The sequence below is a fragment of the Typha angustifolia genome, chromosome 5, assembly GCF_048772165.1.
Source record: "Typha angustifolia cultivar Huaian chromosome 5, ASM4877216v1, whole genome shotgun sequence".
Taxonomy (NCBI): Eukaryota; Viridiplantae; Streptophyta; class Magnoliopsida; order Poales; family Typhaceae; genus Typha; species Typha angustifolia.
The window spans coordinates 5,103,003-5,121,503 of NC_133243.1; the positions used below are offsets into that span (position 1 = coordinate 5,103,003).

Here is an 18,501-nt window from a genome sequence, read left to right on the forward strand (position 1 = left end):
TAAACGAGTTACACATGTTACCTATATAACAATTTAATAAATAATTTATTTTAACTCATTTAATAATTAGGTCATATTAACGTTGACTTTTTTTTTTCAATTATCTAGGTAAATTTAAGCATAATCATCAAATTGGGTTCCACTAACAGAGATGCACTTAAGCTCGACCAGCTATTATTTGGAGTTGGAGTTAAACCTATGACTTTCTTAGTTATAGAGAAAGTATTATTTCTACTATTTTAAAAGTTATAAAGAATTTTCTTTTTGAAATACCCGTATTTAGTATCATTGAAACAAAAGAAAAAAATTACTATTGTCCATGTTTATCCTACGAGCCAACCGGAACTACCCAAATCACGGCCTACCAAGGTTTGCGGTCGAATCCAACGATTAGCCAACTGATTCGATAACGGAGGCGGCCCAACGCTAACAGAATATGGCTAGTTCTACTTGTGCTGCTGCTGCTGCCGCTGTTACTATCTTCGCATCTCGCCTTCGTCTCTGCTCCGTTCGCCATTCCTCCGTGCTCCTCCGATTCGCCGGCCATCGCCACCCTTTCTCCTCTTCCTCGGCCTTTTCCTCTTCTCTTCCGCGCCGCCACTTTCGCCACCGGCATCGCATGGCGCACTCCGCCGCCGCCACGCGCGCCGCTCTTGGCCTGACGAAACCCAATGTCGTGGAGGCCCCTCAGGTCTACTCATTTGCCAAGTCGGGTTCTTTTAGCTCGTAGTATCGGTGCTGGTCTTTGCAAGCCAGGTGTTTGATGGAATTCCTAGGCGACGTATACTTTGGGTTTTTTAATTTTTGTTTGTCCTTGCATTTTATATGTGGGCGCTGAGTGTTTTTGAGAAAAAAGAAAGTTGTTGATGATTGATGCGAGTTGTTTGATGGAATTTGTAGCAGATGAATTTTTAAGCCCGGGATTGTAGGCTTTAAATTTTATTCTTTTCAACATTGTGTCTTTCTTTGGATTCGGATGTGGGTATTGAGCGATATAATGGCATTCTTTTTCCCTCCTTTTTTCCAATTTGTTTTCTTTTTATCTATATGTTGTGTTTGGACGGCAGGTGTTTGTGGAATTCCTGGACGATGGATACTGGATGCTTCATCTTTTTTGGATTCGAGTTGGGGATAGTTAGTTAAATATTTAATATCGGTCTTCATCAGATTTTAACTTCTGTTTGATTGTGGAAGTGGGTATTGAGTGTTATGATGAGTCATGCATCTCTTTATGGGTAAGTTATTTTCAGATCTTGGTCTGGCACGTTATTATTATTTGATCTGGCTTAATCACTGTATTGTCAGGATCCGCGTGCACGGCGGTTGTTTGATCTGGTTTTGTTTCTACTCTTTTTGTTGGATTATTCTGTGTTTCAGAATTGAGTTGTGAATTAAATCTTCTCATTTGATTTCATCTTTCATTCGTTTTTACTCTCTATGGCCATTTCAATTAATAAGCATCCGTTCCCTTCGGTTCGTTTGGAGTCCTGATGATTCAAAGATATGGAGTTGCTTGTTGTTGTGCAGCAAGTCATATCATCCTCAAGTCCTCTGATAGTTTCCTTGCTAGTCCTCTTAATTCATTATTTGATCTGTCAGCCACTAATTGTTTTTTGGTAATTATACAATTCCTTATGTTCAGTTGTGATATCTGAAATATTCTGTCTTTTGTTATTGTAGATCACTTTTTCTGCCAAGGAGATTGATTTTGCGGAATGGAAAGGAGATATACTTGCAGTGGCTGTCTCAGAGAAGGACATGTCAAAAGACTCGGATTCAAAATTTGAGAATTCAACCTTGAAAAGATTGGATGAGCAGCTGGGCGGTCTTCTGGCAGAAACTTCTGCAGAAGAAGATTTTACTGGAAAAGCTGGACAGTCAACTATTCTCCGGCTACCAGGCTTTGGTTTCAAAAGAATAGGTCTAGTTGGGCTTGGGCAGCATTCTCAATCCGCTACAACTTCATATCGAGGTATTGGGGAGGCTGTCGCAGCTGTTGCAAAGGGTTCTCAAGCAAGTAATGTTGCTATTCTTCTTGCTTCTGCTAGTGATATTTCAGAAGAGTCCAAACTAAGTGCTGCCTCAGCAATCGCTTCTGGTAGGTTCCAGCTTCCAAGTTCCAACAACTTGATCTAGCATATAGTATTATGACTTAATGTTCTTAGAATTATAGAGTAATATAATAAAACAAAAGATTGTATCTAATGGGATAACACATTCAATATTTACTGGATTGACTATTGGATCACCTTAGACATCCCATCTAGTGTGATTTGTAGGAATTGTGCTAGGGGTGTATGAAGACAACAGGTTTAAATCGGAGTCCAAAAAAGCACAACTTAAAGCTGTGGACATTATTGGCCTTGGTAGTGGACCGGAACTGAACCAGAAACTTAAGTATGCAAGTGATGTTTGCTCAGGAGTGATTTTTGGAAAAGAGCTAGTAAACGCACCAGCAAATGTTCTTACCCCTGGTTAGTATAGCTTAGTTTATGCTTATTGAGGTGTAATTTGCCACCTCCTTTTTGCTTCCTAACGGTGACTTTTGTCCCCTCAAATGAGTGAAGTTTCTTGTAATAGCCTCTCTTGCCTTCCAGGTGTACTTGCAGAGGAGGCTTCAAAAGTTGCTTCATTGTACAGTGATGTTTTTACTGCAACTATATTAGACGCTGAGCAGTGCAAAGAACTGAAGATGGGTTCATACTTAGGTGTTGCTGCAGCATCTTCAAACCCCCCTCACTTTATTCACTTATGTTATAAACCCTCAAGCGGTGATGTGAAGAGGAAGTTAGCTATCGTTGGGAAAGGGTTAACTTTTGATAGGTACATGTCCATTTTCTTGATACCAAAATAGTGTACTTTCGATATCTAGATATTAGATGCCATTTATTTTGATGACAAGAAACTGAAATCTTGGTTTGAAGTTTCCCCAAAATGTACTGGTTTCAGCTGCAGCCAATCTGAAACTGTTTGCAAAACCTGCAGCCTCTTAGACCAGCAATTCTGTTGGTTTCAGTAATGAACAATATGTTTTCAGTGAACCAAAAACAGGCTGAAATGTACATGAAAACAATTTTTCTTGATATGATAAAAATGTTGCAAATGTTGTTGATGTTCTTCTATTTTCCACCTTTCATTTGGTAGTGGTTAGATCTTTTTGTGTTTGCGAAACCACCAAAATTAGAGTGGAAATGATGAAAACTACATAAATGTCTAGAGTTGATGACAAAAACTACAGAAATGTTTTTTGGGTGACTGAAATCTAAGCCAAAACTTTGAACTATGATTGAAATTACAGAATTATTTGTTCTTCAATTGCTAATTGTAATAGTTGCATTTCATAAAAATGTCAAATTGCTAATTGTAATAGTTGCATTTCATAAAAATGCTAACTGTCTATACATATTACTGTCCTTGGGCAGGATTAGTTATTCTTTGCTGGCATAATTTTGACATGAAACTCTTCTGATAATAGAAATGTGCATCTGATTAGCAAGGCAAGAAGCTTGTCAAACTTATCATTGACGTGGGGCTGCCTAACCTTTCTTTTTTTTCCATTATCATAGCGGTGGTTACAACATAAAGACTGGACCAGGTTGCATGATAGAATTGATGAAATTTGATATGGGAGGTTCTGCAGCTGTATTTGGTGCAGCAAAAGCCATAGGTCAAATCAAACCTCCTGGAGTAGAGGTATTTTGGTTTCCCATTAGATATCAGTTGAAAGGCATATTCTTTCATGATATATATACAAATTGTAAAGGAATTTCATGCAATTGTGATATTCTCTGTATTCTTAATTGTTATCTGTTTCCAGATTCATTTTATTGTTGCTGCCTGTGAAAATATGATCAGTGGCACTGGCATGAGACCAGGTGACATACTCACAGCTTCTAATGGAAAAACAATTGAGGTACAATTCCCTCTGATTAGGTATTTAATGTATATATTAAAGGAACATTTTGCTGATGATGCCTTTTTCCTATACTTTTTTTAAAAATTCATATCTGTTTTCTATGGATGCTTAACTTGTGTTATTATGTCCATGTCATTCAAGATTCTCTTATAATTAAGGATTTTTCAACAATCTCAGGTGCTAATTTTTAGTATTGGATTCATGATGTTTTGTTCATGTATTTGTTTGGAACATCATTAACAACTCATGATCCACCATGCATCATGAGAGCTACTGACGAAATTCTGGTGGTGCTTAATGTCAATGGACTGTAATAAAGAAAGTAGTTGATTTCTATTGATGGAGCATATGTTTTATGCTTAGACATTTGTTGTCCTTTTGCATTAATTGTGTAATAGGATACTTATGTTTAGGCTTCCTCTGTTTCATTAGATCAATATCTTTCCATCCATGGTTGTTTTAGATAATACTGGTGAAAATTTGTTTTTGTTACATTTATTTCAGGTGAATAACACTGATGCTGAGGGAAGGCTTACACTTGCTGATGCTTTGGTCTATGCATGTAACCAAGGTGTTGAAAAGGTATTAGCTTCTCACATGGATAATGTTTTACCTTATTGAATCATTTAATTTCTTGACCTTTGGAACAATCTATCATTTTTGTTGTTTGCATTCATTTCTGGTAATTAGCAGTAATGACTTCTTAATTCTAATTTCAGCCAAAAGGAATGCTAGTATTTGAAGTTTGGAGAATGGAGATATTTTATTATATTATTTATCCATACAGGAAATTTGCAAATTAGGATCTAGAGTGAAGTAATTATGCATAAACTAGCTGGGGTGTTCAAAATGGCTGAGAATTAAATTGAAAGAACTATGAATACTTGCTACTTGCTACTAAATTAATTTTTGTACTGGATAAGTTAGAATCCTTGTATATACTGCAAAAGGGTTTGGAGTTTAATATTTAAATAAAGATAGTTATGTTCTAAATTCTAACTAGCTATCAGTCTCAAACAGAATTCCAGCAAAATTTACAGAGAAATAAATCATAAATTATTTCCTAGACTCCTAAAAGGCTAAAACTATGATCTAGTATCACTTGGGTCTCCTAAAGGAAAAAAAAAGATCAATATTAAGACACCCTAAACTATCAAAATCCCCATCAAAAAGTAGTTTTTACAAAATTGTGCTGAATATTTATGCACACTTGGACCATTTGTGGGAGAGAGGTTGACAGAGATTGGAAGGGAGAGATCTTGAGAAGAGAGAATTAAAAGCAATATCGTGGTGAAGTTGCTACTAAATTACTTGAAAACTGAAATATTGGTTGAAGATAGCTTAGGAGGTAAAAGAGTGAACATGGAGTTAGGATTTTTCTTTCCTCTTTCTATTTTTTCATTGTTTTATTTTTTTATTTTTTAATATTTTATTTTCTCTTTGCCCGGGGTAATTTTCTTTTGAGTGATTTGCACAAAAAACTGAAGTTGCTTTTTGTTTTGCGCATTTACCCACTTTTGGTTTTCTTTGGAGCTTTTGTGCAAAAAAAACAAAGTTGTTTTTTGTTTTGTGCATTTTCCCAATTTTGGTTTTCCGCAAGAGAATCCAATTGACTCTTTTTAGACTAAAGTGGCCCTACTGTACTTTTGGGTGTAGAAAGAGAGACCTAACTAGTGCTAGTTTGTCCTTCGAAAACAAGAAACTATATTTTTCTTCGGATAAGATGATACCTTATGAAAATAAATATATTAAATACTCTTCTTCTTCCTTACTTTCTCCCATGGATTGAAATATCAGTCAATCCTGATTTGTAGTTGAAAGGAATCTGCCGATATGGCCAATTTTCAATCCGAATAATCCGAAATAGAAGGCCAATATAGCCAATATGGCTAATATGTATCGTTTTTTCAAGCATCCAATTCTGATCTTGAAATCAATAAATAGAACTGTGCTTTCTCCTATCATCATTTTATCTAAACAGGCCCGCCATTATCGTGTTCATAGATGCAGTGGATTAGGTTATACTAATGCTAGTTTATCCTATATAGAGTAAGTGCAGATTAAATATGTAATGTGCAAATTGGCTTATCCATACACAAATGTAGCAGTTTTTTCTTCTTTCAAGCCATCTAGGACTTAAAAATTTGCTTGGAGAGTACTTGGTATGAGGTAGAGAATATTGGTTTTGGTCATATGCAATGATATCATGTAATTTCAATTATTATATGTTTAATACTCACTTGTTACTGTTAAATCCGAAGAAAAAATGTTGTAAATCTGTAGAAACATGTTGTATATCCTCACAAACCGTAGACAAGCACATATACCCAGCAATACGGTGTTTTTCTTTATTTGGTGCTATCAACACTCAAATGCATGCTTGAGGTGTGTTTGCATTTGAGTTTAAGTGTGTTAGAATTGGCTCTATGCATCAAAGTCATGCAATTTCACTTATTATATGGTTAATCCTTAGAAAAATGCTGCAATCCATTGAGAAATGTTGCAATCCGCTTATAAATGGTGTAAATCTACAAATAAAAATACTAGAACATATGTTCATTAATTCAATTTTTTCATATTTGATGCGTTTGACACTCAAATACATGCTTGAGAAGTGTTTGGCATGAGTCACAGTATGTTACATTTGGTTCTACGCATGAAGACCATGCAATTTCACTTATTTATAGGTTAATCCTTAAGAAAATGATGTAATCAGCTAATAAATCTTGCAAATCCATATATAAATATACTAGAATATATTCCCACTAATATGGCGTTTTTTATTTGATGTCATTCGGCACTCAAATACATGCTTGGGTATGTGATATAAGTTAGAATATGTTACTGTGCATAATTACCTTTCAAAATTCTTTTATTACATAGTTAATCCTTAGAAAAGTGTTATAATCCTTAGAGAAGTGTGTAATCTATCATTATCAGTAGTTTAGATTTTATCATATTTTGATTAATCTGCTATACATTAGATAAATCAAAAATAGATAAGAGATCAAATACATGCCTGAGGAGTGTTTGGCATGAATTACAGTATGTTACATTTGGTTCTATGCATGAATACCATGCAATTTCACTTATTATGTGGTTAATCCCTAGAAAAATGATGTAATCAATAATATTGCAAATCCATATATAAATATACGAGCACATATGCTTACTAATACGGTGTTTCTTATTTGATGCCATTCAGCACTCAAATACATGCTTGAGAGTATTTGGTATCATCGATGGCCGTGTCGACTAGCACAGGACATGTCAGTCGACACTTACCGTGCCGGCGGTGTGCCGGCATGTGGCATGAGGGGTGCCACACAGCACCCCTCCTAGCAACTTTACCGCTTACTACTTGCTCGCCGCTCTCCACTCTCCGCTCTTGTCTGCTTGCCGCTTTGGGCCACTTGCCACTCTCGCCGTTTTTGGCCGCTTGTCGCATCGGGTGCCCTAGCCCAAGGAGGAAGAAAAGGGTGAGAGTAAGGGATCGGATCGGGTCGGATTGTTTCACTCTCACCCTTTCTTCCTACTCGGGTTATGACACCTGATGCGACGAGCGGCGAGCAGGCAAAAGTGCCAGTGGTGAGCACAAGGTCGGCACGCGGCGATAAACAGTGAGTGCAAGGTCGACGGTGGCGGTGTTACGAACCGGCTTAATTCGATTTGTAGCAGTAATGCATAGGATTTGGGATTCGCGGGTGGAGACATGCATTCCTAGATTTAGGATGGAGGTGATGATGGAGTGGAAGCCAAGTAGTTGATGAAAGGGACTTGACAATCGATGATGGTGGTGGTGGTTTGTAGATACGGATGCAGATGCGATAAATGGTTGAAGGCTATGATTAGCCTACAACTGTGGTAAAAACCATACAGAAGATAGAGACGATTAAGATAAAGAGATGAAGGGGGAGAAGTAGGCTTGCCTTACGGGATTAGGGGGATCAACAACAAAGGGAGATTAAAAGTTAGACGAGACCGTGCTAACAAAAGAGATAGTGCTGGTTGGTGAAGAGAGAGGAGGGAGATGTAGAGGTCGACGACCTAGTTAAGAGAGATACCAGGGCAAAAGCCAATTAATCTTTTATTCCAAGCATGCCTAAGATACAAGCCATAAGGCCCTATTTATAGAGATTAAATCAAAAAATCTAAAACAAATTTAACTAAATCAGTCTTCCTTATCTTCTCAGATTACTCTTCGTTTTGCCGCAGATAGATTTCGAATCTAGAGAAGTCGTGAATACCAAAGTTGTAGACCTAGAAGTTAATGATCTTATCCAACTGGTTTGATATTATTCGGATATATATAGAATATTCGGTAAATATTTTTTCGAAACTGCGCAAAGCTGGATTTAACTAATTAAATAAAATCCTAACATAGTAAAACTTTGACTAAACCACATAAGAATAATAAATAAGAAAACTAGACTTGATCTATCAGCCCAATGTCTTTCAAGGTGATCCGATCTAGTCCGAATCACATCAAGCGGCAAGCTCATTCTCCCTCTCTTGCGGCACGGCACATGTGCCGTGTTAGCAAGTAGTTGGCGCGGTCCGTGCCTGTGGCATGGTCGTCGTCATTTGGTATGAGTTAGAGTATGTTACTATGCATCAATACCATTCAATTTCGCTTATAATATAGTTAATCCTTGGAGAAGTGCTATAATCCTTAGAGAAGTGCTGTCATCTACCATTAACAGTAGTTTAGATTTAGTCCTATTTTGATTAATCTGTTATACATCAGATAAAATAAAATAAGATTAATAATAGTGAAGCCAAAACACAATAACCAGGGCATTTGAAGCAGCACAACATATTTGTCACATCCTATCTATGATTTGGTGGTGATGAACAACAAATGAACACCAAACAAATTGCATACCCGGATTGTCACTAGGACATGTAAACTAAAGGTGACCACCATCCGAGTTCCAAGTCCTTTTAGATGTCAACAGAAATCATATACACCAAATGGCTTCAGAAAGAGGATCACTATATGCAAGGAGAAGCAATACAAGAAAAATTAGACTTGTTCCACCTTAAGTTTGTGTATTTATTAAAGGAGGCAGGAGAAAAAGGATAGGTTGTATGCACAAGGCCCCTGCTTATGTGGGTTCTGGGGCAATTTGTCTTCAATTTTTAAACAGAAATTTTTTTTTGTGAACTGAATCAATTAGAAGTGTACATACATGTGAAATAAATAATCTCTTAATGGCTGTTGCAGCAATGATCACCTTCATGAAGATGTAAATGCAAATAAAGAATGTATATCTATTTAAGAACTAAGAAGAATGGGTAGCTTTACCAAAGGATTGGTTTTTCAGTGAACCATATTTTCGTCTAGGCTTGTTGCAAGTTTTATTGACATTTCTGTCATTGTTGCTTGCAGGTAATTGATTTGGCAACACTAACTGGTGCTTGTATTGTTGCTCTTGGGCCTAATATTGCAGGTGAAACTTATTTATCCTTGACCTATTCTGCTTTTACTGGAACTGATCTTTTACTTTGTAGTCCAGTTTGTGCTAATAAGTAATAATCACAAGGAAACAGCTGACGAAAGTACTTAATCTGCTATAATAACTAGCTACTAAAAGGAAAATGAGAGACCTATAGATGTGTGGCAGTGCTTGGTCTCTACGTCAATTTGAGTTGTAATATAATTTATTCAGTACTTCCAATTTTGGGGCATGTTAATGTCCTACACCTCTCAAGACTCAGTGCGGTCACTCTTAGTTCATTATGGTCCTCACATTCTGTTCACAGTTGAAGCTTGAAATGGATCTTGAGTTATTTCCACTCTCCTAGTGACCTTGTTTTCTGATGAGTCTATTTGTACTTCTGTGACCTATAAGAGCTTTTGCTTTGAACTGAACTATGATTATGTTGAGATTCTGTAAGCAAACTAGTGTGGACACGTTGTTTCCTTGGGCCAAACCTGAAGATTATTTTGTTTACAGGATTTTTCACACCCAGTGATGAACTAGCGAATGAGGTCTCAGAGGCATCAGATGTCTCAGGAGAGAAGTTTTGGCGAATGCCATTGGAGGAAAGCTATTGGGAGTCAATGAAATCAGGTGTAGCTGATATGGTTAACACTGGAGGTCGTCAAGGTGGTGCTATTACAGCTGCACTTTTCTTGAAACAGGTTTGTTTGCCCTTTGTTATCGTCCTTTTCTTATTTGAGTTAATTATCTAGGCTGGGAAGTTCCATAATCGACCATTTCAATACAAGCTTCTTAGAGTAGACTAATTAGTATAGTTAAATTCACGATGATTGATCATCCAAAGGATATGATTGGTATCTCAATGTAAAACCAAAACAATTTTAGAATGTGGAATTCTTGAATCAGTTAATGAAACGTAGGATCCCCAAGATGACTGATTTCTTATTAAGAACAATCCCACGTATTATCCCAATTAATTTGTTCATTTTCTCCCCACTTGGTTCATCCCATGACAGCTTCGTCCGGCTTGGAGAGACTAGAGAGGGATTCCTCTTTTTTTCATTATTTGGAAAGAGAGAGGAAATTGACATAGATTTTGGAGTTCTCTTTTCTTCTTTTTGTGATTTGAGAGAGAAGTTGTCCCTTCCCTCTTGTAGGACTCTTCATGTGTCCCTCTGTGTCCTTCCTACTCCCTCTTAATATATTAGCCAGGGCCTCAGTAAGAGGAAAGAGAGAACCCATAGAAAGAGTCCACTATGATACAATTATGGAAACTTGGTACAGTGGAGAGCAATCCTGCATCCAGATTATTCTCTTGCATAATCTTATTTCAGATCTTGTAGGAGATAACTCCCTCCAATCTAATCTTGGGAAGAAATTTACCATATAAAACTCAAAGGTTAATCATTACTTCTGGTGATACTAACCAGTACCTCCGGCCATATCAATGGGTTATTATGCAACCACAGTCATATAAAGAAAGAGAAAACTTCGTGCACTGGAGAGGAATCCTGCATCCAGATTTTTCTCTTGCATAACCTTATCTCAGATCTTGTAGGAGATAATTCCCTTTAATCCAATCTTGGGAAGAAATTTATGTGGGTTTCTCCCCTGATTCCATCCAACCTTGTAAAGCTCGAAGGCTAACCACTACTTCTGGTCGTATTAACCAGTGCCTCTGGTCATATCAATGCCTCAACGGATTATTATGCAACCTCAGGCATTGAATCAAGGAGAAAAGTGATGAATGAATTAAACTAATTGTATGCATACAGTCTTTTACCTGTATTCTTTTGCTATAAATTAAGATCATGATTAGAATGATATAGAATGGAATATACTACTTAGGACACTTCTCCAAGTTAAACAATCTCCCTCTCAACTATCTTGGACTTCCAGTCTACCCTTCTGGCGTCGAAACTGCCAATCACCACTACTTTTAAATATTTATATTTAAATCTCAAAGAATGAAGGCCAGAAACATATCCAAAAGCCACAATTTGTGATCTACTTCATGCACAATCTACTTTAATGTAACTGATGGTACTCATCAAACTGAAATTGGAGTTGTTTATTTGCAGTTTGTCGATGAGAAGGTCCAGTGGATGCATATAGATATGGCAGGGCCTGTGTGGAATGATAAGAAACGAGCTGCCACTGGGTTTGGCGTATCAACCTTGGTAGAGTGGGTTTTGAAAAACTCTTCTTAGATCAGATTGAAGTTTGCTTAATCTCAAGAGGGCAGAGTGCGCAAGTCTGTACAAGGGCTTGTCATACCATTGAAGCTTATAAAGAAATTCCGACAGGAAGAGAGTACAATATGCTTCAGTGCTTTCATCCAGCTTGGTTAATAAACAATGGCACTTCTGTTTATCCTTCTCTGTTGCTGATAATTTAATGAGATATTTGATGGTTGTCGCTGAATGGTGTGTTACCCGAATCATGATCTGGTGTTCTATTGTCTTGTAAACATCCTTTTTGTGAAACAACCAGATATGGCTATCTTTGTTATGTGTGAGCCTCATCTATCAAGACATTACTCTTGACATGATACAAATTAGCAATGAACAGAAAAACTGCATAAACAAAGAATTGCCTTTAATTAGCTTTCTTATCCTTCATTCTCCGAATCCTACCAGTACTGTATTCTACCAATATTATCATTCATAGAACTTTTGACTTTTGAACAAGATTTGCCATGAATTTAGGTCAGTCTTGCTGTCATTTGATTCTTCTAACAAAGATGCTCTAGATGTGAATGAACTATTAGATCAATCATATATTGATTGATTGCCTGCGCCATGTTGTTGAGGTTAAATACATCTGATTCTTGTTTTGGATTTTCTTAATCATTCTCACGATGAATCTAAATCAAATATCTTAATAAGATATTTAATTTTCCTAAGCTACAAATAATTCATGATAGCATAATTCTAGTTTTATGCTCCACACATCAGGTATTTATTACACATTGTTTATACAAACAAAATATATAACTTCAATTTAATTATATTAAGCATGACAGTTGCAAGGAAATCATTCTTTTGCTAGATAGCCTAGATATACTCTTTGGAGAACAATTTATCATCCACTTCCCAAAATAGTACTAGACTAAGTGAATTTACAAAGAAAAGGCACACAAAAGCAGCACACAGTTAACTGCTTAAGCCCATCCCTCCCCCTACTAGAAGATGGAGAAGTACAAAAAGAGAGAAAAAATGTTAGCAGAAATGCATGGATCTACTCCTGTCAGCTGAAAGATTTCTCCTTTCTGTACATCCCTAGGACAAAGATGAGGATCCAAAGAAAGGGGAAGGAAAGAGCCCTATGAAACAGAATTTCTCCTGCTTTTTGGAGTGACAGAATGTTTTACTTCTCTAACTTTCACTGATGTCGGCGGGCTGTGAGAACTCCCGGATGTCTCAGAACTTTTGTTGTTCTCTCCATGTCCCTTCCCTGTCCAAAATTTGTCGAAAATTCTCCTTGACCGCGACGATAGCAATAGTCTACCACCTCGGTCCTTAATACTATTTCTACTCTTCTGCTGTCCATTGTTGTGGCACTCTTCCTTGACTTGTAGGCTCTCAACCTGCTTCTGGCTTTCAACCTGTTTCTTTAAGGAGTTTGGATGCTCCATTCCCGGTCCTTCCCAGTCCTCTTCCAGATACGACGTGCACTTTGTAATCCCTTGTGCTGCATCAAGGGTTGGAGCCGTTATGCCACCCGCTGCAGCTCTTACCTGCTCAAAGAAGAGAACTTGGACGACCACTCGGAGTGGCAGATGATCGTTTTGTGCAGCATGTATGCATGCATTCGTGGAGAGCTTCTTGACATCCATTAGAGCGCATATCGTCTTCTTTTCTGCCTTTGTCAGACTTGGATGCTCCTGAATATCATCACAAGGGAGGAAGTAAAAATTTAGAATAGAGCCATTAGATTATAAAGGATGATAATTGTCTTCTTAGTGTGCTTAGAAAAAGTTGCATACACTTTTAGGGAAGTATAGATAGAAGTTCTTCTGCAACTCGAGGAAAAATGACATATTTGCTATGGCAGATGAATTTTAATGTTTTTCTAGATTGCTTCTACAATTTGGCAATGCTGAAACAACGCTAGCAATATTACAACATAAACGGGAAATTGGAGGAGTCTTTTTCATATCCATATATAGGCAAGTGAGATGGCATACAATCTACATTATAGAGTCAATGATCCACAACTCTAAAATTTAAAAAACGAAAGCATTTCAACATTAATTGTTGGACAATAGGCCTATGTTTTTGAAACCAAATACCCCAAAGTGACGTCAGCAAAATCGTCTCTAAGAAAGATCTATCAACCCCAAGATAGTGAGATGTGCTAATGAGTAAGGACTACTTCTCATCTATAAAACAGATAACAAGTGATGCAATATCCACTCTATAAAAGTGAGAAAGCAGAGTCTTTCTTTGAACATTTATGCTTTCGTGATTGCGGAACATACCTTAAGATAGATATCAATAGCTGTATAGAGCCCATCATGTATCGGTCTAGCTGCTTCAGGTACTGATGTTGATAGTTCAATGAAGCTAGACAACGGAAGACTTGGATCACAGGCTACCTCAGCTAAATACCCGTCGACCAAATTTCCTATAGTGAGAAGATATTCATGGTCCAAATTTAACTCAATCATCTCATTTTCATGTTTCTCAAGAAAATCAGCATCATTAGTGATCCCAGCCTTGACCATAAATCTAATGATAAGAGTTTGAACCAGATCAACATCATAAATAGTCTCAGCTGGTGATCTAGATGGAATCATCAAATCCTTTACTGAAGCTTTGTGCAACTGCATACTAATCCTTTCCAAAAGCTCTTCCTTCAACTGTTCATCAGCTCCAACCAAGATAACAATTTTCAACAGTTTCAAGAGAAATCTACAAGAACAGCCTGAGCCCTTATCAGCAGGTAATAGCAAGACAATAGTCTCAACCAAGGTCTTGTTCCTCTTTGTGTAGTCATCAGCAACCAGAGCATCATAAGATTCTGGCAACCATCTAATTGCATAGGCCTTAAGGGCCTCTCCTATGACATCAGCAGACATTCTTCCTTTAGATTTCACAGCAACCATCACTCGCTTGTAAAGATCGATATCTAATTCGCATAAATCCTCGATCCACCAATCCTTTGGAACTGTACGTAACTGATCTTGAGTTTCAATAATTTCATTGGAAGTTGCCAACTTCTTGCTATAGGTATATGACCAGTTAACATTAGCAGGGTCTACAGATGTTTTAGAAGCAATGGAATCAATGCATCTACCAACCACCTTCAGTTCTTCTGACCAAGGTAACAAAGCCTTTGTGGTTTGTAGAACAATGATGGAATCTTTCCAGCTTCGGAAGACACTGGAATTTAAGAAGACTTCAATTTTGAATATCAAATTTCCTCTATCCATATCTTCAGTCATTTCAAGGTACTCTGCTGCACATCTAGCAGCAACAACATTGTATGCATTGAGAGTTACAATCATGCCATAGCAGAATTTAGCACATATCTCGAAAGTCTTTGCTCCACCAGGAAAATCATGCATGAAGACTTCATCAGAGCTGTCCTCACTAGCTTTAAGGACCAATCTTTGCAACTGACTACTCTTCGATAAAAGTGGAAACTGCAAAAAGTAATTATCATGGAAAACTTCAATTAGATGTTCATAGTAGAAGGTAATGTTATGTTAGCAGATATAGCAAAACATACTATGACAAGACAAAATCTAAATCAAGGCAATACAGAAAAAAGAAACAGCTTCACTACCAATAACAATGAAAAGAGAACCATCCAAGTGTCTGTCCAATCAGTTACACAGCATAATTCCATCAAATCAAGCCACAAGTCATAATTCTATGAGATAGTTCTAATTTTGTTTACTACTTGAGAGTATAGGAAGATGACCTTGTGTAAATAAAATTTGATTTCACCAACATGTATGATGACGTCCGTAGCTAGGTCAGATACCACATACCTGCACGAATTGATTCAAATGTGAGCATCAAACCATAAGCTTGCAATGGTACAATACATTCAGTTGAGAGAAAAAGCTGAATGCAGTACATGGGTAGAATACCAAATGATTATTATCAAAGGAATGAGAGAGGAGAAAGTTCAAATATATTGTTCTTGGGAAACCTATTTGAAATCAATTGTTTGTGGCATTTTGTGCATTACCAAGTATAACATTTGTTAATACCAAGTAATGAACAAACCCAAGGATGATGTTGATGAAAAGTAAACTTAACTCCATTATTGCTCTTGAAACACCTATACCAAGGAATCTCCCATTACTCCAACTTTGAAAATGTTCAATCCACACAAGATTATAGAAAAATTCATGGATCTAAGATGCCAAAGTTCATACAACAGAATAATGACAACTAGACAACCATTAATTATGCCTCAGGGCCCTCAAGGCCTTGATCCATAAATCCACTGGTTGACCAGAAATTCTCAACCATAACAGACTTCGGCCCTTAGATGCTGTAATAGGACTATTTCTGCAATTTAAGATTTCAAATACTGGCAAATGTTAGAAATAGTTAATAGCATAGGTAAAAATCTCAATGGTCAAACTATGGGCAAAGAGTTCCACTTTCGTGGACTACATCTCCAGAATTTAGAGCCTCAAATTAACCTTTATATAAAATATTCACAGAGAAGAATCACCCTTGTGTAAATAATTAACCACGGAGGAAGCAAAAGTCAAATACTCCTCATTCCGCAACACCTCCTAGCCAATGAACTAGCTTCATTTCCACTACCCAATCCATGCTTAAGATATAGACCAAAGAGAACAAGGAATGGCTCAGAAAACATCAAACTTCCAAAATCCCAACACCTGTTTGAAGAATGCATCCAAGAACGAAGCATCGCAGGTGTCACACCCACCCAATAGCAAACTACTACTTACCTTCTTCTTCTTCTTCTTTCATTATACTTATTGCTGCATTACAAATCAGCATTTAGTTCAACAACGACAAACGAAAGCTGCACCCAGAAGATCAAATGCGGAAAAAGACAAACATTTGAGGAACAAAACATTAGTCTCTGATCAAAGAAGGCATTTTTATCGAAACCCAATTCAAATCAAGCGCATATAGTTACAGAACAAGCAACTCCAAAGAGAAGCCAGATCACGAAACGACGAAAAGGCCTCACCTGACGTTGCTCCCATCCGACTGGAACGCGTCAGGCTTCGATCCAAGCTTCATAAACTTCATGTCTCCCACTCCACTCAATCCCCAAGACTCCACTTCCTCTCTCAGACCCACCTCCCTCAATCTTTTACTCCTTCCTCTCTCTCTCTCTCTCTCTCTCTCTCTCCTCTCCCTCTCAAAGACCCAACTTTGGAAACAGGGGAAGGAGGGAATTAAACGCAGAGCCGCGATTGCTGGACTGGTCACTAGTATGGCGGTGCGTTGCAGTTGAAGACCATAAAGAACGGAGAGATGGGTATCGGGAAGAGGAGAAATGAAGAATCTTGTGCCGTGCTGTGATGGGGATCAATAACTCCTCGCGCCGCCTCTCTCTCTCTCTCTCTCTCTCTCTCTCTCTCTCTCTCTCTCTTCTTCTTCTTCTCCTCCTCTCTACGTTGTTATAATAGTAGTAGTAGTAGTAAGTAGTACTCCCTTCTTCTTCTTCTCCTCCTTAGCTTTGCTTTCTGGTAATGCAAAAGGAGGTGGGTGTGGGTGGGTTTGGGGGTGTTTGAGCTTCGGAGAAGAATAAGATCTTCTTGCTCGCTCGCAGCCGTTGTCGCTTTCGGTGGTGCGGCGTTGTTCAGGTACCCAAAAATACTCTCTCTCTCTCTCTCTCTCTCTCTCTCTCTCTCAAAATTCTCTTTCTCCCTCTAGAAAAGTTGTGGGTGGTGGTGGGCTTGGAGTGGGGATCAAATGGAAGAGAGGAGGGGGGGGGGGGGACCAGGATGACTTCTTGCCGTTAATATTAATCAATATCAGATAGGAAAATAATAGATAAATATAACACACTGCTAATTAATGGAAGGTCACTGAAGACTTTTCAAATATTATCTTTTATTACATTTTTAGAAATTATTATTATTATAGTTGTCGTTGAAATCTGTTGGACTCTTTCAATTTAAAATAATAGAATGATAATTAACTAGAGCTCTATCGGTTTCAATGCTAATTATGATAACTTATCGAGTGTAACGGTTAATTATGATATTAAAAATATTTTCGGTGACTATTATGTAAAAGAAAAAAAACTTTGTATATAAGTCCTCGATCCCATCTTATTTATGGATTGGTACTCGACAGAGTATTTCCGCTTTTATAAACATGTCCACAGTACGGATCTGCGTGCTGACATACGTTGACATCATCGATGGTTTTTTATAGATGGACCACTTGGGTACACGTAAAGGACCTTTTTAACCATTATTCACTGTCGGGATCCACAAAAAATTCAGGGTTTAAAAGGAAAAAAAAAAAGAAAAAGTATTCAGGGTTAAATAAATTTCACCTGAATTAAAATCAGTTTTTTTAGGTACTTTCCGATCACGGGTTAACTCTAACCCGAAATAATATTGTGAAAAAATTATTTGATAGTTTGATGGTTGGATGGTTGGATGGCTTAGCTTGACTTGGTTGATGGCTCAGTAATATGATTAGCTTGGAGGAACAGCTTAGCAATGCAACGGCTTGAAATAGGTCTCGGCTGTGTTTGTTTCAAAACAATTGTTCAACAACGCATACGGCTTGAAGCCTAGACTAAGCAGCTAAAAAAACCCACTGGAGCATAAGTGTCTCTGTATCTAAAAAAGTTGGCCATTTGTCGAGCCTATATCTAGACTTCGGACTTATAAATAATAAAAGAAAAACTAATTTTCGCATTTTTCTTTTTCTTTATATATTCTATTTAATAAAAATACAGTTATTTAAGTTAGACAATCGGATTTGCTGAAAGTTAAAAGAAAGTGAAATAATTTTGGTCTAAAATACATTAGAGTAAAATATGTTTAACCTAAATATTAATTATAATGTAATAAAGATAGGCTTCCATATTATCCACAAAGGTTAAGTTGAGTTTTTTCTTTATCTCTGGTAATATTTATAACTGCTCTATTATAATTTCTAAATTATTTAT

At 37.3% G+C, this 18,501-nt stretch overlaps 2 protein-coding genes across 2 annotated transcripts; one reads left to right on the top strand and one right to left on the bottom strand.

Moving 5' to 3' along the window:
- The first annotated feature begins 334 nt into the window (after window positions 1–334).
- On the top strand, window positions 335–11,977 carry LOC140759907 (leucine aminopeptidase 1-like). The gene is made up of 10 exons (XM_073096602.1): window positions 335–691; window positions 1,681–2,098; window positions 2,280–2,474; window positions 2,598–2,823; window positions 3,567–3,693; window positions 3,818–3,913; window positions 4,421–4,498; window positions 9,309–9,369; window positions 9,877–10,064; window positions 11,445–11,977. The coding sequence occupies exons 1-10, from the start codon at window positions 437–439 to the stop codon at window positions 11,571–11,573; spliced, it is 1,773 nt and encodes a 590-aa protein (XP_072952703.1). The 5' UTR covers window positions 335–436; the 3' UTR covers window positions 11,574–11,977.
- A 449-nt stretch (window positions 11,978–12,426) lies between these two features.
- On the bottom strand, window positions 12,427–17,220 carry LOC140760116 (phototropic-responsive NPH3 family protein NPY1-like). The gene is made up of 4 exons (XM_073096942.1): window positions 16,555–17,220; window positions 15,295–15,364; window positions 13,847–15,013; window positions 12,427–13,249 (listed from the first exon to the last, which is right to left on the bottom strand). The coding sequence occupies exons 1-4, from the start codon at window positions 16,614–16,616 to the stop codon at window positions 12,689–12,691; spliced, it is 1,860 nt and encodes a 619-aa protein (XP_072953043.1). The 5' UTR covers window positions 16,617–17,220; the 3' UTR covers window positions 12,427–12,688.
- Window positions 17,221–18,501: the final 1,281 nt, after the last annotated feature.

Coding starts and splice junctions, on each gene's coding strand:
- LOC140759907 (XM_073096602.1), top strand. CDS start 437: ATGGCTAGTTCTACTTGTGCTGCTGCTGCTGCCGCTGTTACTATCTTC. Junction 692..1,680: donor ATGTCGTGGAGGCCCCTCAG/GTCTACTCATTT, acceptor TTGTTATTGTAG/ATCACTTTTTCTGCCAAGGA. Junction 10,065..11,444: donor CTGCACTTTTCTTGAAACAG/GTTTGTTTGCCC, acceptor GTTTATTTGCAG/TTTGTCGATGAGAAGGTCCA.
- LOC140760116 (XM_073096942.1), bottom strand. CDS start 16,616: ATGAAGTTTATGAAGCTTGGATCGAAGCCTGACGCGTTCCAGTCGGAT. Junction 15,365..16,554: donor TCGGATGGGAGCAACGTCAG/GTGAGGCCTTTT, acceptor CAATTCGTGCAG/GTATGTGGTATCTGACCTAG. Junction 15,014..15,294: donor TCAAATTTTATTTACACAAG/GTCATCTTCCTA, acceptor TACTTTTTGCAG/TTTCCACTTTTATCGAAGAG.